The sequence below is a fragment of the Globicephala melas genome, chromosome 1 (assembly GCF_963455315.2).
Source record: "Globicephala melas chromosome 1, mGloMel1.2, whole genome shotgun sequence".
In the NCBI taxonomy this organism is placed as follows: domain Eukaryota; kingdom Metazoa; phylum Chordata; class Mammalia; order Artiodactyla; family Delphinidae; genus Globicephala; species Globicephala melas.
The window spans coordinates 158,940,396-158,967,527 of NC_083314.1; the positions used below are offsets into that span (position 1 = coordinate 158,940,396).

The 27,132-nt window shown below is 54.0% G+C and overlaps 1 protein-coding gene across 3 annotated transcripts in view; it reads left to right on the top strand.

Moving 5' to 3' along the window:
- STK40 (serine/threonine kinase 40) overlaps positions 1-27,132 on the top strand; it is a 37,328-nt gene continuing 10,196 nt past the window's right edge. The window contains exons 1-6 of one of the 3 annotated variants that reach the window (XM_060307802.1): positions 1-73; positions 17,950-18,069; positions 19,932-20,017; positions 20,333-20,476; positions 22,564-22,791; positions 23,581-23,633. In XM_060307802.1, the coding sequence (XP_060163785.1) occupies positions 17,958-18,069; positions 19,932-20,017; positions 20,333-20,476; positions 22,564-22,791; positions 23,581-23,633 (623 nt within the window). In that variant the 5' untranslated portion in view covers positions 1-73; positions 17,950-17,957. Of the gene's footprint in view, positions 186-5,294; positions 5,347-17,949; positions 18,070-19,931; positions 20,018-20,332; positions 20,477-22,563; positions 22,792-23,580; positions 23,634-27,132 lie in introns of those variants that run through there. The other 2 variants (XM_030869245.2, XM_030869282.3) reach the window with 2 other exon arrangements.

Below are 27,132 nucleotides of genomic sequence, written 5' to 3' on the forward strand. Positions count from 1 at the left end.
GCGGCGCCGCAGCCATGGAGGGAGGCGGCGGCAGCGGCGGCGGAGGCTCGGGCGGCTGCACCGGGAGGCGACGGTGAGCGGCTCCCACGCCCCTGGACCGGCCCCGGCCCCCCGGGACGGAGCGCTGAGCAGCCCCGGCTCCGGGCTACGGACTATGGGCGAGCAGCGCTGAGCACCGGGGGAAGGTGAGGGCAGGGGTCCGGGAGCGGGGAGCCGGGCCGGGGGTGCGGGTTGGTGGGGTGGGCCTCAGCGGCTGTAGCGCGGGGACCGGGGTGACAGCCTGAGGCCGTCCGGCTGCGACAGAAATGGCAACAGCGACTGTGCCGTCCTCCGCTGTGGTCTGCCCTTCTCGGGCGGCGGGGGCGGGGGCTCCTGCGCGCCGGGTACCCGGTGGCTGCGGGGAGTCTCGGTCCCGCCGCAGCCCTGGGAGGTGGCACTGCCAGCCTTGCCAGGAGTCACTCGGCCAGTCAGTGAAGGCGCCGGATTTGAACCAGCCAGGTTTTTCCCGAGAGACACCCTCTGCCTCTCCACGCTGCCCTCCTGATCCCGAGAGTGACATGAAAGTTGAAACGAGTCTCCAGATAGGACCAGCCCGGGCTTCCTCCAGGAGCCCTCACCCGTTGGCACGGGCACCATCGCTGCTGGGGAATTTTCGAATCCCGGGAGGTGTTCAGGTGCGGGTCAGAGCTCTCTGCTTGCCGGTGCTACGTTTGGCCGGCCTTTTCCAAGGAGAGAGCCTGCTGCTATGGTCACTGTTTCACCTGCTGTGCCCTCTCAGGCCCTCCCATTCCCACGCCGCTTGGCACCACCTTCCAGCCAGTAGATGGGGGCATCGGGATTCCCGACGCCGAGTACTCAGCCACCCCCGCTTCCTAGGTTTGATCCCCGTTTGTTGGCGGAAGGAAGAGATGACAGCCGCCTTCGCTGTCAAGATAGACTTTGCTCTGTATTAAGTCACTGGAGGAAACCGGTTGGCTTTGCTTGGTTTTGAGAGCAGTGAAGAAGAGGGTAGTCACTCTGGGCTGGGCGCCTTCCCTCTTGACTTAGCTTTGCATGAGATAAGGAAGAGCAGGATATGTAGTTGTCAGGCCCAAAGAACCCCTGTTTGTAAACAGTGCTTGTGAGCTGGGCCAGTGCTTGGTGGCCCTGCTGTGCCAGTTGTTTGTCCCTTAGATCTAGACAGAGTGGAGATAGCCCTCGTTCGTTCATTCATTCATTCCCCACGTGACAGCAGCAATGTCCTTGCCTGGAGAGGCAAGTACCCTATATTATAGAGGTTAAGAGTGGGCTTTGGAGCCAGAATTCCTGAGTTCAAATTCTAGCTCTGCAGCTTTGTAGCTGTGTGACCTTGGGCACATTGTTTAACCTCTCTGTGCCTCAGTGTTCTCAGCTATAAAACAGGGGTGATAACATAGAGTTGTTGTGAAGATTTAAAAAGTTAACACATGTAAAACACATAGAACCACGTCTGCCACGTAATAAGAGTTCAGTAAATGTTAGCTATTCTTATTCTTATTTCAAGGAGCTCACAGTCTGGTTAAGGGAGACTGACCTGTGAATGAATAGTTGAAACATAGTCTTGAAAAACTAGTAACAGCAAGAACAGAGGGCTGTGGGAGCCCAGGGAAGGAAGCTTCTAGCTCAGCCTGAGTTGGGCGGGGTGGGGGGAGGTTTTGGGGAGGCTTGGGAGCAGTGATGATGCTGGAGCTGTGTCTAGAAGGATGGGAAGGCTCAGCCAGGTGAGAACAAAGGGGCAAGGTACTCCACTTAGACATGTCAACTCAGAGTTTTTCCAGAAACCTCACATTGTTCAGTATGGTGGTATGAAAGGCAACCTGGTGCCAGGTGAAGCAGCACAGGTTGACAGGGGAATGCCACATTAACAATTTGGGACTTTGTACCAAGGGCAGTGGGGAGCAAGTGAAGAGGTTTTAAGCAGAGGAGTGTCGTGATTAGACTTGTGTTTTAGAATGCTCTCTCTGGAGCCTCAGCAGGAGGGAAGGGAGAAGAGAGGAGAGATTAAAGCACTGGAGACCTCTTCAGAGGCTACTGCAGGCCTCTGAGAGAAGAGAGATGGCGCGGGGTGGGGGATCTTTGCCGAGACAGCACTGCATGCAACTGGTGGCAGGTGACAAGCTCCCTGCATTGCCCTGGGCAGCTCTGCTTGCCCCAGAAGTGCCTGGCACATGTGCCCCTCTCTTCCTGAGATTGCAGGTCACTTGAGCAGCTGGGCTGGTGAGGCTGTCCTCTCAGGTCAGTTGTAAGGTCAGTTGCTCCCTGGGGCTTTTAATTTGGCCTTTTGGGAAAAGGCAGCAGATTGTAGTGGCTAAGAGCCTATTTGGTTCTGCTGTCAGACAGAATCTCAGTTCAGATCCCAGCCCTGCCAGTCAGTAGAGGTTACTTACTCTTCGGTTCCCAGCTTTCTCGTCTGAGGGCAGTTGTGAGGATTCAGTAGGATGTTGCAGGTTGGGCGTTTAGCACACACTGAGTAAGAAATGCTTGGTAAATGTTAGCTGCTGCTGCAGGAAAGCACTTCTAAGAATTAGTTGAAGCAGTTAATGGCAACTAAAACTGTGTCCCATTGAGCTGTCAGAAATGTCCGGAGGGATCACAAGACCACAGAATTTTATTGTATTCTCTCCAAAAGAGAAATCTGTGGGGAATTTACCGAGTCTGTATGGGAGCCATGCAGATGATTCAGCTCAGCTCTTTAAAAGAACCATTTTTTAAAATAGAAGTAGGACTGCTGAGGAAAAAAAAAAAATCATGTTTTAAAGTATACTAGGAGAAAAAGTATTTCGAGTTTGTTCCATGTGTGTCCCTGTTAGTGACCCTAGTCTGTTATTTGAATTAGTACCATCAGGAAGCACACATTGATGTGTGTGGTGACTTAAAATCCGGAACCCCTGTTCCACACACATGAGCTCCCAAGCGTGGCTGAGGATGTGCTGGGTGCCAGGTGCAGAATGAGAATGGCGAGGCACGCCCTGCCCTGGCGGAGCTTGTGGTCTAACAGGGACCAGGCAGGCTTCTAACCAACTGACATTTGCATAGAGTTTGGTGAGTGTCTCATAGGAGTCTGTGCAGCATGTAATGGAGTGAGATGAAGGAGTGATGGCCAGTGAAATCCGCCAGCTCCATTCAGTAAGCCCTCTCATGGGAGAGGGTCAGTTGCAAAGTCTGTGACACTCTGTCCAGCTTCGGGCCAGGCTTCTCTCTGGTTTTGCCTGCGTCAGCGCCTGGGAAAAGGGCAGCTTCCCTTCCTTCATCTTCCCCCTGCCCAGATTTGCCCAGGAAGGTGAACTTCTTCAGTATTTCAGAAACTCAAGTGGCTGAGTCTGCAAAACTTCTGTGACTTCCGCAGCCCTCAGATGGCCCTAAAGGGCAGCCCGTCAGTCAGGTGCCGTCCACACTGAATCAGCAAGTGATGGGTCCTGGACAGCAGCATGCCCTCAGGGGAGAGATGGCCGTTCCCAGTGCTCCTGGGGAGATCTTATCTAGAAAGAGACCTTGAGGTTGGATTTACTCCAGAGGCTGGGTCAGCCAACTCAGTCCCTCTTCTCCGGAAGGAGAGATGTCTGCCCCAGGCCACCTGGGACTCACTCAGAACCATCAGGGAAGTGAGAGGGAGCTGCCTGTGTGCCCTTATCCCCGTGAGCTCTACGGGAGTGCAGAGCTAGGCCTGAAGCAGACTGGGCTGCAGAGAGGGCTGTGCTGGTAGATGGGGCTTCAAACAGGCCCTTTGGAATTGGGGAGATTTTTGCAGGATTTGTCCCTGCATGTGTGGTGTAAAGAAGGTAGAAGAGAAAGTGGCCTGAGACAAGGGCATTTCTTCCTCCTCCACGTGCTCAGGTGAGACCGTGGCCTTGAAGGTGGCCCCGGGCCCATGGCAGCCCTGCATCTCCTCTCGGGATCTGTAATCAAGATCCGAGAAGGGAAAGGGTGGTGTTGCTTGCTTTGATCTACTTACTGTCTTAGAGATGTTTCCACTTTGTCTCATGCACGTCTGGGTCATTTTTGGCAATGTTGTGTCATTGTTTGTGTAATTTATTCAACAGACTCTCTGCTGATGAACTTAGGTTATTTTCGGCCTTTTGCTCTCCAAACAAAGCTGAAGTGACTATCTGCGTATGTGTGGTTTTTCCCACCTTAGGTATCTGCAGGATAAATTCCAAGAGGAGTTGCTGCTTCAAAGAGTATCCTTCATGTTCATTATTTTTAAAGTAATTTCTTGGCCCCCTTTTAATGAACTGGAGAAGCCTGATTTTCCCTCAGCAAGCAAAGATACACTTTTGGGTTGACATCCCTCTTCCCAAGGGACACTGAGAACCCCAGTGGCGGTCACCCTTTTCTGGCTCTTGGCAGTCTGTCTTGGTGTGAGTTGGGGTTCCCTAGAGCTTACGCAGTCCAGCAGTCTACAGGTCTGATGGTTTCAAAGAAACTCTAGTTGTTGGAAAGCACCAGAGAAACTGAGAAGGGCCCTTGTCATTTAGGATGAAGCTGCCCCCTCTACATCTGTTTACAGACCATCACCTCCTTGGCAGAAGAGACCAAGGATCTTGTGGCTTTAGGGAGTCCGTGACCCAAGGGTCCAGACGGAAGAGAAAGTAGCCTGGACATGGCAGAGGGAACCGGCAAGAGCAGGACTGGTGTGCCTGGCGCCTGTCTTTGGGTTTAGGGCAGAGCTGGTTTGGGGTGTGATCAGGGGATAGCAGGTGCCTCTGGGGAGAGGCTTGGTTAAGCCTCTTGGGAGACCTTGGGACTGGCATAGCCCAAAATCCTGTGGGACTTTTGGAGCCCCACTGCTGGCATTGCCACCTTTGGAAGAGCAGGAATCCTGCCCCTTTTTGTAGTAGACATAGAGCCCCTGGCATTACCACGTTTGTGTGACTTCCATGGCTGTGTTCTCCTCCAACTCCGCTCCCAAGGTGGTCCCTCCTGAAGGAACAGGAAGGAAACCAGCCACAAAAGAAGGATCCCCACCACCTTCCAGGTCCTTTGCTAAGTACTCTGCTATATGTATTGAGGCCTTCTCACAATCTAAGGAAGGAGGGCTTGACTCTGTTTTACAGAGAACCATCGGACACTGAGGGGTTAAGGAACCCTCAGCCAGCAAGGGCAGAGCCGGATTTCCAGCCCACACTCGCGTGACCCTAGAGCCCATGCCATCCCATTCCCCCATCCTGGCCAGGCTCTGGCCCCAGGAAGCCCAGGCCACATGGAATAAAGCCGTAGAGCTGGAAGGGACCTTGACAAAGCTGAAGCAGTCCCTTCTTTTTTCCTAGAAGAATGGAAACTGCCACTGCCTGGAGACAAGTCCTTCCCCTCCTGCCCCGTGAGTAGTAGGTAAGGAGACCTTCAGCCATGTCGCCCAGCACTTAAGGCTCAGATCGGACCTGGCTTCAGAAGACAGTTCTGCCACTTGCTAGCTGAGTGACCTTGAAGAAATCACTTCCTATCTCCAAACCCAGTTTCCTCCAAAGTAGTAATGAGGATTAAACACAAGGTGTTATTGTCTGTGGCAGGTTCGGCCTGGTGCCTGGCCCGCAGTCAGGACCCAGGGGCTGGCTCCGGTGAGGCCTAGGTGAGCTCTTTGCTGGTGGGCCTGAGTGTCCCGGAAGAGGTGTTATGAACCAGCTTCCAGGTCTCCAGTTTGAACAGTTTGATGGTCTTCCCAGCCTTTATAGAAACCGGGTGGTGAACAGGAAGTTCCTTACAGGCAAGTTTACAAGTTACCTGAGAGAGTTTCAGTGTACCTGGAGTGGCGGTTTGTCCCTTCTGTCCCCCACTCTCCTGATGCAGCCTTGCATCAACATGCAGGCCCACACGTTCGGGGCATTCGCATGCCATACTCCCTCAAGTGTGCCTTCCCTAAGACCAGCCTCCCCTGATTCCATTACCACTCTTAATAATTCTAATGGGCTCAGAAACTTTTTTAGATTTTTCAAAATTATTATAGTAGCCTACAATGAAACAGGTAAACAATATAGAAGAATATAAAATAAAACTCTCCATCTCCTTTGGGCCCCTAGTTCTATTACCTGGAGGTATCCACTGTTAAGTTTCTTCTAGAAATTTCCTATGCATATTCAAGGGTGTGTATAATCATCTTTTTTTTTTTTACCCAAATGGGATCATCTTATACAAATAGTACTGCAGTTTGCTTTTGCTTTTTCATAAATTTATTTATTTATTTATGGCTGCGTTGGGTCTTCATTGCTGCGCGCAGGCTTTCTCTAGTTGTAGCGAGCGGGGGCTACTCTTCATTGCAGTGCATGGGCTTCTCATTGTGGTGGCTTCTCTTGTGGAGCACGGGCTCTAGGAGCGCGGGCTTTAGTAGTTGTAGCATGTGGGCTCAGTGGTGGTTTTGGCTTGTGGGCCCTAGAGCACAGGCTCAGTAGTTGTGGTGCACAGGCTCAGTTGCTCTGCGGCTTGTGGGATCTTCCCAGACCAGGGCTCGAACCCGTGTCCCCTGCATTGGCAGCCGGTTTCTTAACTACTGCGCCACCAGGGAAGTCCCCTGCAGTTTGCTTTTTTTAATGTAACGTATCCTAGACATCTTCATCTACCAGCAGGTGTGGGCCTAGTCTTCAAGGCTGCGTAGTAGTCCCCCGTCTGGACGTACCATGATGGAGTGAACCAGTCCTCTCTTGGCGGACGTTTAGATTGTTTCCTGTCGGGGGGAGATGTGTGTGCGTTTTGATATTTGTGGTCTTGTCTTTGTGTTTTTTCCTGCTACCTGGGGCTCTCCAGGGACCCTTGTTGAGCACATTCATCTTGGTGAACTTGTGTGAGTGAACCTGGAGGATAAATCCCCAGAACTGGATGTGCTGGGCCCGGGGCAAAGGCATTTTCTTCTGCTTTGCTGGCTGTGGTTTCCCCTTGTCTTCTGCACACCTGTGGGGCCTGGGCAGGGGATTCTGAAGCGGTCAAGGCCCCAGGCCCTGCCCCCAGGAGCTCACCCTCTGGAGAGACACAGGCAAGCATGCTCTCACCCACCCAGGGGTGGCTCGTGGCTGGCCTCAGCACCTCAGAGCAGGTGAGGCCCTCGTGTGGGTCCACTTGTCTGAACGGCCCACTGAGGGCCACTCAGGGGCAAAGCCTGCTGTCTGCCTCTGTAATCTTGCCCACCAAGCAGCCACAGCCCGCAGCATTCAGTAAAAGTGCAGAAAGTGAACTGTATTGTTCACTCGCAAGGCTGTGAAATTTGATTGAATTTCATTTTTGATAGAGGCAGTTAAAGAAGGGTAGTTTGCTGGCCCCAATCCAAATTACCTTTCTCACGGGATGATTGTAGTGACTTTGGCTGTTAAAAACCATATAAAGAAGGAGAATCACATGAACCTGGCCCTGGCCCAGGCTTTCCCCTCTGTCGCTCTGGAAATCTGAGGCGGAAGGAAGGAAACGTAACATTTACCTAGTGCCTCCCACACGCTGGCTCCCCGCAGTCCTCAGGGAACCCTGGGCAGGTACAACACTGTCCCTCTCCTCTGGGTGAGGACCCCGTGGAGCAGAGAGACACATGTGTAGGACACGAAGGTGCTCTCAGGCTCAGCCAGCCCTTCTTTAGTCACTTGCTGCTTTCTCCTTGCCTGACTTGGGCCATCTTGGGTGTCAAGAACCTGAATTCGGGACTTCCCTGGTGGTCCAGTGGCTAACGCTCCATGCTCCCAGTGCAGGGGGCCCAGCTTCGATCCCTGATCAGGGAACTAGATCCCACAAGCCGCAACTAAAGTTCTCGCATACCACAACTTAAAAAAAAAAAAAAAGATCCCGAGTGCCGCAACTAAGACCCGGTGCAGCCAAATAAATAAGGAAATGTTAAAAACAAAAAGAACCTGAATTCCACGAGGGACCTGTGGCGGGCCTTGTTCCCACTGAGCAAAGCAATAACAGAGCGATAACTGATGGTTTGAGCTGAGGAGGGGTCCCCTTTGTTGCAGGGCAGGCTGGCACGACAGGGGAGGGCTGTCAGTGACTCAGTCTCCCATCATTGCACATGGCAGGAGGCCCCCCCCACAGAGCTGAGGGACCACCGGGAAGGTCTCCCAGCTAGGGTATTGGCCGCTTCCCCTGGCTACTTCTCTAAATAGGAGATACCAGGGCAGCACAGCCTGAGAAAGAGCTATTAAGTCTGTCCCTTCCTCTTCCAACACCCACACACAGTGACGGATTATGTGTTGTCACATCAGCTGCTTCCGGAGGCCCTTGGGAGGGGTGAGCTAGTGGCAGGGCTGGCGATGCTGCCCTGGATTCTCTCTGCGGGCTCTCAGAAAAGCTGCTGCTGAAGCCCTTTACCCCGTCCCAGGGACTGGTTTCTTACTCTGTTTATCTTTTCCCCAGAGGGGCCTCCAGGTCCACCTCTGTGTGCATAGCCCTGGAGCCTCTTCTCCCAGGACCACTCCGGGATACATCCTCCCAGCCCGGGGTCTTCAGGCCCACTCCCCTCCCCGTCTCTCCCCTCAGCCTTCATGGAGGCCACGGAGGAGCCCAGTGGGGCTTGCTCAGGGCAGGGGGTGAAGAGGGACACCACTGATTATGTAATCTCCTTGTGTGTGAATCTTGCCTTCTGGAGGAGACTAGAGTTGGACCTCCGAGCTCTAGATGGGTCTGGTGCAGATGTGCTGAGGGGGAGCAGGCTGGCCACTGGGCCCTCAGTCTGGCCGCCCCTCCCACTTCCCACTGGGCTGAGTCACTTCCTCTCTGGCGCTGCAGGTACTCTCCCACACACCCAGCACAGCAGCCTTCCGGGGGTGAGGTTCATCCCGGGCAAGAGAGGAGCTCCGGTTAGTAGCAGCCAGTTCACCTGTCACCCCCAAGGCAAGCGTTTAGAGAAGGATGTGATGGTATGTATTCCTGACAGATTGGAGCTATACATATCCTGCATTTTAAAATGAACAAAATCATCACTCTGTTTTGGAACAGTGGAGATGACAGCACATGCATGAATCTTTGTCATCAGGGAGTCCTGGCTAAAGCTGAGGGTTTACGAATCCACCTCCCCATCCCCCCAGCATCCATCCTGAGCACGGAAGCATATGGCTTCCAGTGGGTTCCTAGGGAGATTGCTTGCGGCCTTCAGGCTCCCAGGGAGAGGGTCCATGCCTGCTTCAGGGATGGCTGTCATTCAAACTCAAAGGAAAAGCCCTTAAACAGAGCCGCCTTCTAGCCAGCCAGCAGGAGTAGAAGAGAACAGGCCATAGGCAGCCTCCTCTGGCCCAGTCAGCTGGGCCAGGGCCTCTAGGCTTTGGCTTGTCAGCAGACCAAAAAAAGGGGGAAATCTTTACTTTATAAAGTTGTGAGAATTAAAGAAAATCTAGGAAACACTAAGAATGAACGGTTCCTGGCAAGCAGTAGGTGTCCATCAAATGCTAGTTTAAAAGGTATATACCTGGAGAGACTTGTCACCAGGGAGGTTACCTCAGCAAGGAGTGGGGAACGCTCGCCTTTCATCCAGCAGAGACCTCGAGACACCCCTCTTTTACAGATGATGAAACTGAGGCCCACGGAGAGTAAACGACTCTCACAGAGGGTAGGTGACCAGTTCTGGGTCGTAAAGCTAGTGAGTGATGGAAGCTGAAGTTTGAACCCAGGCCTACCTGACCCCAGAATCCATCTTGCGCTCCCAACTGGCATTTGGGTAGCTGGTCCATGGTTTGAAACGCCTGGTTCCATGGGCTGCGAATTTCTCTTGGTTCCCTGGGTTGACTTTGTGGATGAAGAGCAAGCCTGTAGGGAAGCTGAGCCACTAGTAGCAGCACATACATGTGAGTATTGAGGTGCAGTGAGGGTGGCTCCCCAAGTGCTTGGGTCAGGGAGGGGTGGGGTACACTGCCTTGTGGTCTGGTGGGAGGGGGTCTCAGTAACCCAGCCTCTGCGGCACCACAGATCGTCTTGGCTGCATCGTGTGTTGAGATTTCACACCCCCAGTCCCGTTGTTTCTTTCCAGGTGTAGTCAGCTAAATGCATAGCTGGGCCAGAAGGTCTGAGGAAAACGAGTGGCAGGAATTTTTCTGACCGGCAGAAGGACCTTCACACTACAAACCTAGAGTGGCCCAGAGGACCTGTCCCTGGTGTGAGGGGCAGGCCAGGCTGTCACTCACACACTCCCACACTTTGCTGCAGGAAAGCAGATTTTTTTGCTGGACTCAGCAGAAAGGGGGCTGGTCTGTCCCCTCGCCAGTGAGTGAGGGGTTGGTCCGAGGCTGCAGGCATGCTGCGAATGGATTTCATTCCTCGGGGAGGTTGCCCTCCCGCAGCCAACACTGTCTAAGCACAACCCCTGGCTATCAGCCCAGAACCGCCCCGCCCCGGGCATCCAGGCATTTCTGACCTGGGACTTTTCCTGGACAGACTATTCCCAGCACCACTGCAGCCCAGTTACCTACAGCTGTGACCCCCTGTCTCTCTGGTCTTGGAGTCTGGCTCCTGTCACAGGCTGGTGGACCATCCGTACTTTCTTCTGGGTCCCGATCCAGCGCCTGGCTTCTCGTTGGGTCCTCTGTGTCCCCTGCCCCATTGTGGGCTTTAGTGCCTTCTGGGTGCAGAACAGACAGTTCTACACTCTCTGTTTTCTCATTCAGCAGTTTGCCAGGCACTGGGTGGGTGCAGGGAAGCAGAGATGAACTGGGGTTGCTCAGCCTGGAGAGTGGTGGGGACAGGGGAGTCAGACAATGGCTATGGCACGGTAGGAGTGGACAGAATGTGCTCTGGGAGCCGGAGGAGAAAAGGACCTGCTGCAGAAGGTGACACCAGTGAGGACTGAGGGAGAAGGACCAGCCAACCAGGGAGAGGAGGTCAGGGCAAGCGTGTTTATGGCGCACTCAGGGAACTGTGAGTCGTTTGGTGTGGCTGGATTTATGGGGCATATAAGGGCAGTGAAGCTGGATAGGTAGCCTGGGTCTGGCCAGGCTCACTGAGGAGTTTGGGTTTCTTCTTAAAGACCACAGGAAGCAGTGGAGGACCCCCACAGCAGAGACAGATGGAGGTACTGCAGGCCCAGGTCCCCGAGCAGAGGAGAAAGAGTAGCCTGCTGGCATGTTTGTCCAGCCCCAGTTCCACAGGCAGCTGAGGTGGGGGGTCTTCTGATGGAGTTGCTCCTGCATCCTTCCTGACCAGCCTGGTGAAGAGCAGTGCCCCACCATCTTGCAGCGCGTGCAGAGAGAAACCCTGTGAAGAAGATGCGCTATAGAAAGACGCCACCAGGTGGCAGACCTGGAGATTGCACAAAGACCTCATTTCTTTTTCCCCCCATTCCTTTAGCGCAGTGTTCGGCCTGGAGAAAGGGGGGCGTTCAAAACTGAACTCCTGTTCGCGCCAGGCTGGCTCCGCCCAACAAGTATGAGATTCCAAATTTTGCCACTGTGAGCTGTGTACCCACAAGAAATCCCTATGAACCTGTAAATCCGGACAACAGATTCCTCCAGGGTCTTGGGAGTGGTTCCAGCAGGTTGCACTTTCTCTTCTGTCTCCGGGCACCTGAGAGTAAATTGCAAACATCATGACCCTTCACCTCTAAGCACTTTAGCATCTGTCACCTAAGAACAAGGACATTCTTCTGTATAACCACAATGCAGTTTTCAAATTCAGGAAATTTAAGATCGTATTATCTAATATACAGTCCATATTCAGATTCTGCCAATTGTCCAGGCATGTTCTGTATAACTTCTTCCTCCCAGGATCACCCATTTCATTTACTCGTCCCGTCTTCAATCTCCGTTAAGTGAGACTAGTTTTTCAGCCTTTCTTTAACTATCTGACATTGATGTTTTTGAAGCATACAGGCCTGTTCTGTTGAATGTCCCTCAATTTTAGTTTGTCTCATGATCAGATTGAGGTTATGCATTTTTGGCAAAAAACAAATAAATAACTTAACTGAGGTTGCATCATATCAGGAGTGACATGATGTCAGTTTGTTCTGTTATTAGTGATATAACTTTGATCATTTGGTTAAGGTTGCAGCTTGTTTTTTTTTTTTAATTGAGGTATATTTACACATGGTGAATTTCACAGGTCCTTTAACAGTTCAGTCATTTTGACAAATGCACATACCCAGAGTTGTATCCTTTGATAGTAGAAGTTTTACAGCCCGGTATGTGTGCTCTGTCCCCCTCCCACAATCCTCTGCAAGAGATCCTGGACTAGAGGCACTAGGTCTTAGTTGCAGACTCCTCGCTGCCCCCCAACTTGATCATGATGAAGGACCCTTTTGGTCTGGCCCCATCATCCTGGACCGTCCCTTACTGCGCCTTGAGTTGATAGTTGCCAGCTGGTGCTCCAGCCTCTGCTCCCCCATAAACCAGTGAACAGAACAAGAGGATGAGATGCTGCGTGCCTCTGCCTGAAAGAACAGGCCCTCCCCTTGACCCGCAAAACAACTGTACTCTGCCCTCCACTACAGAATTATACCTGGTACTGCCCAGCACCCCTCTTCCTCCTCAGCAGCTCAGCCAACCCCCAGGCCTCCTGTCCTCCCCACACCCAGTTGAACATGTTACTCAGGCTGGCCATCAGGCCACCCACCCCCACCCCCACCCCGCCTGTAGTCTCAGGCCAGCAGACAGATGGCAGGTTCAAGGTCTCTTAAGCCTTTAGTCTGGTTACCGTCCTCCTTCTGCCCCCCACCCCGAGTCAGTGCCTAACTATCCCTTTCTCCTTGGGCAGGAAGAAAAATTCAAAGCTACTGTGTTTAGGCTAATAAAAGCACAATTTATCAAATTGTGGCCTATGATATGCCAGTAGGTACTCTTGCTAGCTCTTTCGCATGGGTTATCTCACTTATCCTTAGACCAGCCTTGTAAGGTGGATGCTGTACTCTGGGTTGTGTAGGTACAGAATAAGTATCTCATCTGAGATCTCATCATTGTTAAGTGATGGCATGGTGCTGGGCTTGCAACCAGGTTTGGCTTACTCCAGAGCCCTTGCTCTGACTCCGAGCTTCCCAGCCAGTATGGGTTATGCAGGTCAAGATGGTGATCCCTTTAGCCCAAGAGTGACTGGGCTAAGCAGAGGACAGCTGGTGTCCCCAGGCCTTTCACCCCCAAGTGCTGTACAGATGTTTCTGTCTGTACCGTGGCATGGGAAAGACCGAGACGCATTGTTCTGACCACATCGTTCTGCTGCCTGAGTGTCCTATGGACAGAGACCCCTTTCTACCTCCCTCCTGGGGCCTGGTGCGGGTCTGGCCACACAGACCCTTAACTCCTGTGTGGCAGATAGGACTGAGGCCAGGGATGGGTGGGAGCATCTGTGCTCATTTCCACGTGCTGGGTGGGCTGGACAGAGGGGCGAGGTCCCTGCCTTCGGTAGACACTACCAGAGATAAAGTCCAGAAGACAGAGGCCTACACAGCTCAGGACCTTTTTACTTGTTTTGTTTTCACAGAGCCAGGAAACATGGGGGTGGGGATAGGGACTGCTGACAGGGACAGCTTGAATCCTGACACCATCAGCTCAGCCTGACCCTGCAGTGTGGACAAGTCCTTAGGCTCCTAGCAGGCATTGGAAGCTGCTGACAAATCGTGGCTACCAGCTGTGGTGTCATCACACACATACACAGACGTAGCGCACCGGGCCAGGGTCTGCTGCTTGCTCCTTGCGGGGACCGCCCTTGCACTCTGCCTGCACTTGTTCGGTTTGCAAGGTCACCCATCTCTCCAGGAACCCCGAGGTTGCAGCAAGAAGCCTACAGCAAGAATGAGTGCAGAGCTCTGCGCGTGTGTGCAGGCCCCACGCTGCCCCTCGTGTTTGGGGGCTGGGGGCTCACGCTGGCTCTGCGCTTGTGAGTGTCTGCCGCCTGGGCCTGCGCGTCTCCTCCTGTGTGGAGGCCTGTGGGCATGCTTCTGGGTGCGAGTAGTGGGCCCCTCCTTGCCTTGACCAGGCTTCAGACTGAGCCTTCAGTCAGGCTACAGCCAGGCTTTCAGACTAAGCCGGGAATGCCTCAGTACCCTCTCTCTTTGCAGCCCACCTCCTTTGGGGATTGGTGATATGTCTACCGTGTTGAACCATACCCTGCTATAGGGTGCCCTGCCTAGCTCTGCCCTGCCCAACTGTCCTGTACCCTGTCACACTACAGCACCGGACTGGGCACGATGGGCCTTAGAACCTTATGTGGTGCTGATGGCCCCGCCTTCATTTCCTTCTGGGAGAGCTGGGCTCACATCGCCCAGCCGCTTTGGGGCAGGATGACCTTAACAGCAAACTGACAGGGTAGGGCCGGCATCCTCTCCTCTGGGCATGCTGTGATGGCGGACACAGAGCAGAGGCCCACGACTTGCTCCCCAGGTTGGGCCAAGCAAAGGGAATCTCCTGCTTGCAGGGTGGAGGAGCACAGCCTGCGGGCGGGGATGCCTCCCTCCTGGCCTCACCCCTCACACCCACTGTTGCCTCACTGAGCCTCCTGTTGAATCCAGGTTCTAAAGAAACTGGCGTTGACTTGGGAGGACAGCACGTGGAATAGTAGCCAGATTTAAAGTTCCAGAGACTTCTAAACCAGGCTTGCTGAGTTCCTGGCAAGCTGAGCTGTGGGCCCAGGAGACACCAGGCAGATGGCTTGCCCTTAGCCAGGCTGGGCCAGGGCCCTTCACCCCAGCCTGAGGACCAGCATCTCTGGAGGAGCCTGGCCCCAAGCCCTTCTGAAACCAGGGTAGCCAGAGCTTCCACATCACAGATCTCACTGGGAAGCCAGGATGCCTCAGAGCAGCCTCCCCGTGGGAGCATCTATGGGCCATTTGAAGGTGTGTCTCTGGAGGGGGCCACATCAGGATGATTTGGGGGGACAGGAGGGGCTTGTCTTTGCTCATCCCACCCGCGAGCCCGCAGCAGCTTCCAGTTGCCCAGAGCTGCCTCCTCGCACTGCTTGCATCGCCTTCACCAGCTCTGGCGGCGTGAAGGGATGTTCAGGAAGGGAAACAGCCTTGCTGCCACTTCGCCTGCCAGCATCTTTTCCCTCTCCCTGCCCATCTGCTCTCATCCTTCTGTCTGCCTACATTTTGGAGCAACTCCCATGCCATTTGCTTGAGTTGAATCCTTAGTGGGGTGGGTGGGGTCAGGCTGAGCCCCCTCACTGTCTGTGCTGCAGCTGCTCCCGGCAAACTGCTGTCTAGACCATGCCTGTGCGTGGGCACCTAGGCAGCGTCTACACAGGTACGGTGACACCACGTGGTGCTCTCCTAGGAACTGGGAAGAGAGAGGAGTCTTAGCGCTCCAGGGAAGGCAGAGAACACCACCAGAATGGTAATGAAATCAACCCATCTACCAGGGCAGGGCAGCTGCAGCACAGGGCTGCTGACCCAGTAGGAACCATCAGCAACTGGAGGGAAGGCGTCCAGCCGTTCATAGAGTATCTGCTGGGCCAGGCACTGGGGGTAATGGTTTTATGTAATTTTTTTTCTTTTTTTCTAGTTCTGAGGGATTTTTAGTCTACTAGTGGGGAAAGGACATTAAGCATATAAGCACACAAATAAATACATAATCACAAAATATGGAAAGTGCTATGAATGAAAATTACAGGATACCGAGTGAGACTATGACCCATTGGTGTTGGGAATGTCAAGAAGGCTTCTCTGAGGAAGTGACGTTCACATTGAGAAGGATGCGTAGAAGTTAGCCAGGCAAAGAGTGGAAACACTGTTCTAGACACATTACTGCTGAGCTTTTTAGGATTTTTCTAGAAACAGTTTTGTTCTTCCCTGCTTTTGTGTGAATGACTGAATCTACTTCCGGCATGAGCCTCTTTGGCAGAAGTCACAGCTGAGCCTAACCATGGCTTCTGCTCTGTCTGGGGACTGTCAGGGCCTACAGAGTTACCTGATCCTAGTTACTCTCAGGATGAAATCATGGGTCTGCTCCTCGGTGGCACAGCTCTGAAGACAAATTAGGGCTTGATGGGAGTCAAACCTGGTAGATTGGACTAGAAGGGCATCAGGCCATCTCTCCTACTTTCGAGTTCACTGCATGGAGTCAGTCTCCTGGGGTTTAGAATAAGGGCCAGAATGGCAGCATATGAAGTTATAAGCTAACTAGCGAATACACACCTGTTATCATAGTAGGGACACCTTCTAGGCATAAGAGCAAAAACAAACTAAAGGAAAAGAAGACTATTTGACTACATAGACATTTAGTCTTTTTTAATTAAAAAAAAAGTTAAAAGATTAAGAAAAGCTACATCCTATGTCAGTTATAGCCTTAATATATAAAGAGCTCCTAAAAAATCACTAAGACTAATACACACAAAGCAGTAAAAAAAAGTAGAAAAAGAATGTGAACTGGAAATTCATAAAAGAAATAATACATATAGCTAGTAAGCATGTAAAACAAGTCCAACTTCATGAATAATTAAGGAATTATGAAATTAAACAATGATATACTTTTTATTACTCATCAAATCAGCAGCTTTTAAAAATACTCATTCCTGGTGCAGGTTCTGGGACTTACTCTCTCACACTGCTGATGGTATCAATATATAAATTGGCACAGCCTTCCTGAGAGCAACCTGGCAGTGTATGTCACACACCTTTAAAAATGTGTGCCCCATTTGACCCTGTAGTTCCATTTCTTGGAGTTTATCCTGAGGGAGAGAGGCAAGTGTGCCAAGATGTGTGTGCATAACTGCTAATAAAAAATATAAGAAGTGGGAAGAATCTCGATGTCCATGAATAGGGGTGTGGTCTGATAAATCATGCTATCTTCTTACCAAGGAGACTGTAGCTATTTCAAGTGACGCTACAAAAGAATATTGTCGTGCAAGGACATTAATAATGTTTTTTTGTTTTGTTTTTTTACGGCTTTATTGAGATATGTTTCACATACCATAAAATTCACCCTCATAATATATTTTAGGTGGGAGGAAAGGAGGCTTGGAAATGGTATCATAGCGTGGTCTGAATTTTTGTAACAACGAGAACTAAGCGCACACACACACACACACACAGGAAAGTCTGCTTGAATATTAAGATTATGGGTACCTTATTTGCTTACTTTTGCATGTCTGTATTTTCTAATGTTTTTGCAGGAAATGCCAATTACTTTTATAAAAAGAAAAAATTATAGAAGCTTAGGGTTCAGTGTTCGCAAGCCCCCTGTGCAAGGGTAAAGTCTACACTCCTGACGTGGCCATCAGGTCCCCTAGATCTGGCCTTTGCTCCCCTCTGTGGGTCACCTATCACCACTCCCTGTACACTCCAGCGACACAGACTACTTGGAGTTAGTTGCTTACGTGCCATTTCTTACTATGTACGTTTGCTCACCCAGGCCCCTCTGCCTGGAATGACCTTGCCTGTTGCCTGGCCCACTCCAGTATCACCTCCTCAGGGAAGTTTTCCCTGAGCCCCTGCACCCACTGTGGGCCAGAGGCCTTGGGATTGGGCAGCTGGCCTTCCCCGGGCATCCCTATGACCCTCTGCCCTCCGTGTGTGGCGCTCCTCTGTGTACGTGTCTTTCCTCGCCCCACCTCCAGCACACTGCCTTCCCGAGGTGTGAACTGTAGAGAGATGAAAGGAGCAACTCCTTTTTGTTTTGTTTAAATCCAGGTCTAGAAGTTAACGTCTTCTAGAAGCTGGCTCCTGTGTCCCCTTTCCTTTTAGGGGAAAGGGGTATTTGGGGAGAAGGCCTTACTTTGGGAACAGTCGCTCCAGGGCCAGCTGTCTGTCTCAGGGGACCCCAGTTGGCACCTGCACAAAACTCTGTGTCCTTCTGTCTGCATTTGACTGGTCCCTTTGAGGTGGGCCAGCTGCCCACCTCTAGCCAGTGCATCCAGCTTGAGCCCCTAATTAATCCCCAGTAAAGGAGCCGTGGTCCTTTGTTATCGAGAACCTTCCACGCTCCTCTGGGAGGGGGAGGAGGTGGCAGCGGCAGCTGTGTGATGCGTCCTCAAGTCAGACTCGCAGGCTGGGTTAGCGTAAGGAAACTCGCTGACTTGCTCAGTGAGAAGGCTCTTTTCTGTCTCGTCTAGAGCTGAGAATGAAGCGGAGAGCATCAGACAGAGGAGCTGGGGAAACGTCGGCCAGGGCGAAGGCTCTAGGAAGTGGGATTTCTGGAAATAATGCAAAGAGAGCTGGACCATTCATCCTGGGTAAGCCTCTGACGGCCGGGTGAGTGGGGTGCCGGGGCAGCACAGTGTGACCTGCAGACACGCAGGGTGCAGCGCCTCGAACACTCCAGCGTGGGAGCCTGACCAACCCTCGGCCACTTTAAATGGAGTCTGTTGATGAGAGGGGAAGGTCGCTCTGCACCAAGAGTTGTTTCTGTTGTAGCCGCACCAGCCTTAGATTAATGTCAGCTGAGAGATAGACTGCCTCTTCCCCCAGAGAATCCTATGTGTGGCCCCAGGACATCACCCACAGGAAGCAGACAAGCTGCCATAGAACCCAGGGTACATCGTCCAGGGCACTTCTTGGACCATTCTTGGAGGGCACAGCTAAGTTCACAAAGTGCTTGGTACAGCTGCAAACTTCTTACAGATTTGGCCCCGAAATCCTGTAGAACTGGGTGTTCCCAGTGGTCTGGAGGAGCAGCGGGGCCTTTCTGCATGAAGTTCGAAGCCCAGCAAGTCTAGACTGCACGTGTAGGGTTGCAGGTGATTTGGGCTCTGAGGACCCCAGCTCTCCTAGCAGCCAGAGACTGGGTGTGACTTTTGCTTTGGGACAGCATCTTGGACTTACGAGTACAGGATAGCTCCAGTTCCAGTCACTCAGCAAACAGTTCATGGAGCCTGCTACCTGCTGGGCCTGTGCTATTTGTCAGGGACGCAGCAGTGATTAAGACAGACAAGTTCCTGGGGAGTTTCGTGGCGGTCCAGTGGTTGGGGCTCCACGCTTCCACTTCAGGGGGCGCGGGTTTGATCCCTGGTTGAGGAACTACTAAAACCCTGCATGCTGCTGGGTGCGGCCAAAAAAAAGAATTGGGCATTGGGCAGGACAGTTGGTTGGAGACACAGAGAAACACACTCTAAAGCTAAAAATAAAGACCATTAAGTTAAAAAAAAAAAAAAAGACAAGTTCCTGCCCTTACAGAACTTAACATTCTAGTTAGAAAAAGAAACCGAGAGTAAACAACATACGAGATCATCCTGGGGGTGGGGGGGAGGGGTAAGGGCCTTGAAGGAAGTAAACAAGATGGTGTGAGAGGAAGAAGGGTCTAGAGAGAGTGTAGACAAGGAAGGTTCTGTATGAGGAAGTGACAGTTGCTCTGATAGCCAAGGATAAGAAGGAGCAGCCATGTGAAAAGCAGGGGAAAAGCATTCCAGACAGAAGGAACAGCAGGTGCAAAGGCCCAGAAGCAGGGAAGGGCTTAACATCTCAGGAATGAAGAGTCCAGCATAGCTGGAGTATGGTGAGGAGGGGTGAGGAAATGTGATCAGTTGAAAGCTGGACAGGAAGCAAATCATGCAAGACCTTGGAGGCCAGAAAGAGGAATTTTGATTGCACATGAAAAGCAGTGGAGTGCTGTTAAGGGTTTTTAGCAGTGCATTGACACCGTGACATTACCTGATTTATGCTCTGAAAGCTCTGGGTGCTGTCACAGGACATCAAGCCGTGTACATCTCTAAGAGTACAGAAGTTCCCCAAAGCTGATACGTGGCTGTATCAGACCGCCAGGGGAACCTGTTAAAGAGACAGTTTCCTGGCTCCTCACCCTGGAGTTGCTGATTCAGAGGGCCCAGGTTGCAGCTGGGATCTCTGCTTTAACACATACTCCTCGGAGATTCCTGCATGCACCCCGTGTTGAGAGCCCCTCTTGAGAAATGTGCCTGTAAAAGCCAGGTGTACTCAGGCAGATGCACACACACTGCTCCAGTTTTGGAGGGGAGACCCTGAGTTCGGTGCCCCCCAGGAGAGAAGATCCAGCCAAAAGCCCACGTGGTGGCACAGCGCCCCACGGTGCCATGGTAGACAAGGCTACTGAGAAGTAAGCCAGCGGCTGTCTGTGCCATAGGTCCCCGTCTGGGCAACTCACCAGTGCCAAGCATCGTGCAGTGTTTGGCGAGGAAAGATGGCACGGATGACTTCTATCAGCTGAAGGTAAGTGAGGCACCAGGCGTGAGGGGCTGGGGACCCCCGGGACATTCTACCAGCCCGGCTTCTCCCTCCTCCCACCTTCTTCTGCACCACTTGTGAACAAGAGCAGTGCACTTCTTCCCGGGGAGCTCTGTCTGTGCTTATGTCATTTTGCTGTCACATTGGGAAAGACCGTTTCACTTCGTCCACGCACGTGTGGGTGTGCGCATGCCAGGGTTGCGTGGGAGGATGTGAAACCCTGCTCCTCCTGTTCTAGTCAGTCTGCTTGGAAAAGTAAGGGTTGTGGGGTTTTGTTTTTGTGTGTGTGCCTTCCTAAAGATCCTTACACTTGAGGAGAGGGGCGACCAAGGAATAGAAAGCCAAGAGGAGAGGCAAGGCAAGATGCTGTTGCACACCGAGTACTCCCTGCTCTCCCTCCTCCACACGCAGGATGGGGTTGTTCACCACCACGGGCTCTTCCAGGTGAGTGGCACCTCTCCCGTCCCCACCCCGGCTGGCACTGCTGGGGCCACATCACAGGACCCCCCAGTCTTCCTGCATGCGGAGCAGCGGGACTTCCTGGCGGGTGGCCTGGAGGTCTGGCTGGGCCAGCGAGCTCCTGCTCTGATGGTGGCAACCTAGCGGGAATGCACCCGGTTTGCAGCTTGCAGGCTTTCTCTGAAGAGCCGCTTTTCCAAGAAAAGAGGAAAGTATGAAGTTATTTAAAGACACGGGCTCTTTCTAGCTGTGTTGTCAGGAATCAGCCAGGCCAGGGTGGAAGGGAGGGCAATGAGGAAGGATGGGCGCCGGGGCACTGTGGATCTCCACAGTTGCCTTTGGTACCAGTCCTTCTGCCTGCCCAGGCATTTCAGCTTCTCTGGCAAGGGTCCCTGAACCCCATACTCAGATGTTCCAGGTCCGTTAGGAAAGGTGCTGATTGGCGACTGGTACTCTGAAAAGAGCCATGCCCGGGACAGAACTGAAATTGCGTCTCCAGAAATGAAGAACCAGGTTCAGAATGCTGGAGGGTGGGGGAGGGTTCCTGCTGAGGCCCCCGTGGAGCTTCTGCACCGCCCTCAGCCAGATGCGCTGGCCAGGCCCACTCATGCTTGGATGGACCTGGTACGCTAGAGGCAGCCTGGTGTCAGGGAGGGCACACAGGTTTTGGAGCGGGCAGTCCTGGATTCAGGTGGTGTGACCTCGAACAAGTCAATTCCTAAGCCTCAGATTCCTCATGTGCAAAATGAGAGCAATGATAACCGTGCCTACCATGTATGGTGGTGGGAAGATGAATGAGAGGGTATAAAGCACCGAGCTGTCCCGGGACACACGTGCTCATCACCGTTGTTATATCAGGCAATAAGAACTCCTTGTCAGCTTGGTTTCTTGAGGGAAAATAAGGGGAAAATGCCTCCCAGCCCCACACACAGATCCCACCGAGGTCTTTATTCTTAGATGTGCAATGAGAGGCACCTCTGAAATTTAGAGTGTCCCTTAAACATGAAATCAAATCTGGGGTGATTATGATTTCTTAGTATTTCATCTCTGGTAGCTTCCAGAGCTTGGCCCTGGTGTATATCATTTTGGATAAGAGAACCGGAGCGATTAGAGGTGTTTCTAGAGTCCTCTGTGTGCCAGACACTGTGCTGGGCCTCTGGGGAAGAGAGGATGAGAGGTCTGACCCTGCTCTTGAGGAGAAATGTGGCGTTCAGTCCCCAGGAGTCCCCCAGTCTGCTGGGGCTGGCACCAAGGGCCCCCTCAAGCTGGGAGGATCAAAGTCCTCATGTTGCACCTGTGTTTTCTCTTACTCGAAATACCTTTTCAGCAAGGAAAATGGGTCCGGAACTGCCAACCTTGGGGTTGGTAGTGGTGCCCGCTTACCGAGCCCTGGCTTACCGATACCGAGTCCAGGTGCTTACTAAGCATTGGCATGGTTGTCTTTTCTCTCAGCAACCGGTGAGGTAGGGGTTGCTGGCTCCCTTTCACACACAAGGAACCCGGGTTGGAGGGCTTAGGTGAGCCGCCCCAGGTCCCGCAGCTAGGACAAGGTGGAGCCAGGGCCTGAACTCAGCCGTCAGGGGCCAGAGCCGTGCTCTTAACCACCGTTACACAGCTGCCCAGAAGTCCTGCGTGCACGGGACGCAGCAGTTGTCTTGGACGCGCACAACACTTAGCTTCCCCCATCTTGGACACTGGAAGGAAGTTTACATCGGTCATTGCCAGAATCCCTGGGAGTGCCAGGAGGGGAGGAGGCCCCAGAGCCCTGAGCGTGCTGCCTGCACACTGAGCTCAGGGGGCCCTTTGCTTTCAGTGCCCAGCCCTGATCCACACGCTTTGCAGTAGGATCAGAGCATGAAGTCTGAACCTGAGCTGCTTCAACCTGAGCCACTGGCTGGGCCTGGCACGGGGGAAGCAGGGCAGTGCTGAGCGGCCCATGGGCCATGCTCCCCAGATCTCAGGCCTCCGCCGCTCTCACACATGCAGTCTTGTTCCAGGCTCCAGAAGAGAGCCCCAAGCCCCTGGCCCTGGCGGGCCCCCAGCCAAGCCCTGGTCTGCCCCCTTCCTCCCAGGACCGCACCTGTGAAATCGTTGAGGACGCAGAATCCAGCCGAATGGTTAAGAAAATGAAGAAGCGCATCTGCCTCGTCCTCGACTGCCTCTGCGCACACGACTTCAGCGACAAGACCGCTGACCTGATCAACCTGCAGCACTACGTCATCAAGGAGAAGAGGCTCAGCGAGCGGGAGACCGTGGTCATCTTCTACGACGTGGTGCGCGTGGTGGAGGCCCTGCACCAGGTGAGGCTCCGCCCCTGCGGCTCCCACCTTCTCTCCATGGAAAGCCGCCCTTCTTGCTGCTGCTCAGCGGGAGCAGCTCTGTCCCACCCTCACCCAGGTGTGCTTTGCAGCTGGGAACATCCAGAAGGAAAGTGGCCGGATGACACGCACACCTGAGGACACGGTGCTGCAGACCTCAGCCCACGGCCCTGGGGAGGTGCGGGCAGCCCAGCAGAGCCCCGCGCAGAAATGCCCCAGCAGTCGAGAGGCTAAGTGGGAGCTACCCACTGGGTGCAGCCACAGCCTGTCTCTGAGCTCTTCCTAGCGCTGGGGGTGTCGGGAACCCCGAGGCACAGGTTAGGAGAGCCTGGGCCTCCTCCAGACACACAGCTTCTGTGGGCCGAGCCTGCAGTACTTGGTCATCAGAACCATGAGAATTCATCTCTGACCCCAGATCTAGGCAGGTGCTTGGGATTTTTTGGTTGCTTTTTTGGTTCTTGGTTTTTTGGTGGGATGTTTGGTAGAGGCAGAGAGAGGAGTGGTTTTCTCCATTGGCTGCTGCCCTAAGGGGAGAAAGAGCTGGGGTAAACACCCTGTGTGGGGCAGAGACTGCCTGGGCTCGCACGTTACGCCGTTCATCCGCGTGGTTAACGAGGCCCTAAGTGGTCCGGATCTGTCTGTGGCTTGCAAGTCAAGGCCCAAGCCCTAGAGACATGTCTTCCCCAACACCTGGAGAGCCCACCTCTTACAGGCTGGGCCGACCCTGGCTCTCATCTTCACAGTGCAGACCATGTGCCTGTTGTTTTCCAGAAAAACATTGTGCACAGAGACCTGAAGCTTGGGAACATGGTGCTCAATAAGAGGTAAGCTTCGCTTTTCTTCTTTCATGATGTAACCTCGGGGTTGGGACAGGCTACGTGCTGCAGCTGCCCAGAGCCCTGCAGCGTCCCCATGGGGATTCTGACTCATGGGGCCAGGGGACGGGGTGCTTGCTTCTCTCTTAATATGGTGATTGCTAAGAAGGGGAGCCTTAAAGGCCACAGAAAGGGAGCTCTGGGAAGGACTTCAGCAGTCCCCCTGGTCCATTCATTTGTCATACCCAGTGGGTGCACAGTAAATGACTGTAAAAAATAGACCAATAGGGCTTCCCTGGTGGTGCAGTGGTTGAGAGTCCGCCTGCCGATGCAGGGGACACGGGTTCGTGCCCCGGTCCGGGAAGATCCCACATGCCGCGGGGCGGCTGGGCCCGTGAGCCATGGCCGCTGAGCCTGCGCGTCTGGAGCCTGTGCTCCGCAACGGGAGAGGCCACAACAGTGAGAGGCCCGCATACAGCAAAAAAAAAAAAAAAAAAAAAATAGACCAATAGGTGACAGAATGGCAGATGAGCAAAACAGGCTTTGTTGTGGGTCAGGTTCCCAGGAAATGGACTCTGAGATGTGCGTGCAGGAAGTTTACTGAGGCGCGCCCTCAGGGAGAAGGGGGCAGGATTGGGCTGAGGGAGAAGCTAAACTCTGGGCAGTCACGACGGGGCCTCAGCCTGGAAAGCCAGGTGGCCCTTCAGATGCCCCAAATCAAGTCCGTGTGGCCCTGTATCCCGACTGTGACCAGCCACTGAATGCAGGCTGCTCCCGGGGGCATAGCTTTGGGCAAGGCAGCTTCCTTTGGCTGAGAGGACTTCCTGGAAAAGGACACAGCTGTGAGTGGTCAGAAGCCAACATTCCCAGCAGCAGGGAGAGAGCACCTCGATATTGGAGGGGATCTGGGCGGCTCACCCCAGCATCCTCGGTGAGCCAGTGGCAGAGGGAGATCACATGAGGCTCCTGCCTCAGGCTGTCACCCCACTCAGGCAGAGGGTCTGGGCCCCTTCTGAGTGATCTGGGGCAGTGGTAGAGGGACACCAACCATGCAGGGTCCCAGGACCGATGGGAGGAGAGCCCACCTTGTGTGTCACCAAGATCCTAGCAATGCAGGGCCGGGGAGGGCACACCTCCCACCCGCTGTCCCTGGGCCTCTTACCCTCACCTCTCTCACCTCCCGGTGTGAAAGTGGGTCGGAGGGCTTGCAAATGGCAGGCAGCACACGCCTCGTGGCAGGAGTGGTGTGGTGGGGATTTGTTCCATAACGCGGTTGCCGCCCTGGAGGGGCCTGGGCCCACCATCCCTGAGAAGGAGCTCTGGGGAGGGGCATGGGGCACCCGACCCTGCAGTGCCAGCCCAAGATGCCACTGGGAAGATGCTGCAGACAGTCTCCCAGAGCTTGCCACCTGGGGGCGACTGGAGGGCAGCTATCACTGTATGAGGGCCAATGTGCAGAGGACGGAGGGGGCAGAGACTCTGGCCATCTCAGTCAGTTCGTGAAGGATGAGTAAAGATTTGCCTGCTTGGGGCTTCCCTGGTGGCGCAGTGGTTGGGAGTTCACCTACCGATGCGGGGGGCGTGGGTTCGTGCCCCGGTCCAGGAGGATCCCACGTGCCGCGGAGCCGCTGGGCCCGTGAGCCGTGGCCGCTGGGCCTGCGCGTCCGGAGCCTGTGCTCTGCGGCGGGAGGGGCTGCAGTGGTGAGAGGCCCACGTACCGCAAAAAAAAAAGAAAAAAAAAAAAAAGATTTGCCTGCTTGAGAAAAGTGAAGTGGTTAAAACCTGGTCCTGTCGTGCTGCATGGGGAGGAGGGAAAGAAACAGGAGTTCCAGGGCTGCTTGAACCCTTGACCAGCCGAGAGAGAGTTAAGAAAGCCAGGGAAGAGTGGGCCCTGGGGGTCAGACCTGGCTCACAGCACAGCACTGCCTCTTAATTACCCTTGAGACCGTGAGCACTCGTTCCTTTGATTATTCACCTGTTGATTAAGCCATTCATGTGTTGAGAAGCTGCCGTGGTACCAAGCACTCCTCTGAGCTTCCGTGTCCTCATCTGTGAAAGCAGAGATGATTATGCCTTCCTGCAGAGACTGCCCCTCATAAGCGCACCCTGTGCTAGCCAGCCAGGCCTGCAGGGCCTGTATGCTCGCTCCCTCGGGAGATGAGGCCTGCTGTGTGGTGAGTGGCCGACGAGGATGCCAGTGGCCAGGTCCCGAGGCACCCCGGCCCCAGCTCTGAACTGCACAAGGAGAGGAGGTGTCGGAAAGTGCAGACCATCCTGGCCCTGAGAGCATATTGTCTTCATGTCGGGAGACTCAGGTCCTGGCCTTCCGTGGGATGTTGGGCCAGTCACCATCCCACTCTGGGCTGCAGGCTCACGGTTCACAAAGTCCGTCTGGCTGCAGAGCCCATGGTCTCCCGGGCTTCCATGCAGCCGTTCACTGGCCCTGAGCGAGCATCCCGAGGGTGCTTGTGGGCATGCACCATCAGGGGCTCCTGCGCTGCTACCCAGGCCAGCACCCCAGGCCTCCTTGTCTCTGTGGCGGCTTAGCTTCTGGCTCCCACTTCCCCAGGCCCCCCTAGATTCTGGGAATGTAGTCCGAGGATGACACGTCTCTTGAGTAACGCCAGTGTAGCTATAGCAGCTCTTCCGTGAGTGTCCGTGCGTGTGTGTGTCTGTGTCTGTGTGCATGCGTGTGCACGCATGGGTGTGTTTCCCTGGGATCGCAGAGCACCCACACCTCATTCAGACCCTGGGTCTTGGCTGCACATCCTTTAACCATATCATCCCCTGTCTGTCTCGGGCAGACAGAGGTTCTGGCCGCCTCTCACTTGAGTCACAGGTGCTAGGAAGGCGCCAGGTGTGCTGCAGGGACCCACGCTGGCCACCCAGTGCCTGCTCCCATGTGTCCACGCACGCACCCCTCCCCTCTTGGGGCCTCGCTTTCATCCTTGCGAAGTCAAGGGTGGACCTGGAGGAACTCCAGCCCCTTCCTGCCCATCAGGCCAGGCCCTGAGTCCAGCTGGAGAGGCAGCAGATGAGCTGGAGGCTCCCAGCAGGACAGAGCGCTCCCAGGGAGGGAAACAGGGAGAAGGGTTTGCAAGGCAGCTGCTACAGCAAGTCCCCCTGCTGTGGATAAAGAGCAAGGGTTGCCATCTGAAATCCCCTTTTGAGGTTGGCTGTGGGTTCTTTCTCCGTCCTCCTTTCTTTCCGCCTGGGCACGTTGCATGCCCAGTTCCTAGAAAAGCAGACACACTGTGGTAGCCCAGAGGGCCATAGCTGAAGAGTGACTCACTGAGCGGGCCCTCCAGACGCGGAGCTCTCTCCTTGCACCCCTGCTGCCCTTGCCCCTCCTGCCAGGACCAGCTTGGGGGGTCTGGACTCCCGGGGATCTGTGCACCGCGCCGACTGGGGCAATGGTGGTGGGCAGGGAGCATCGCCAGGCTTCGGGAGGGCTGGCAGCTGACCGTGCGGTTTCCTGTGGGAGAGGCTCCAACCCGGTCCTGCCGCC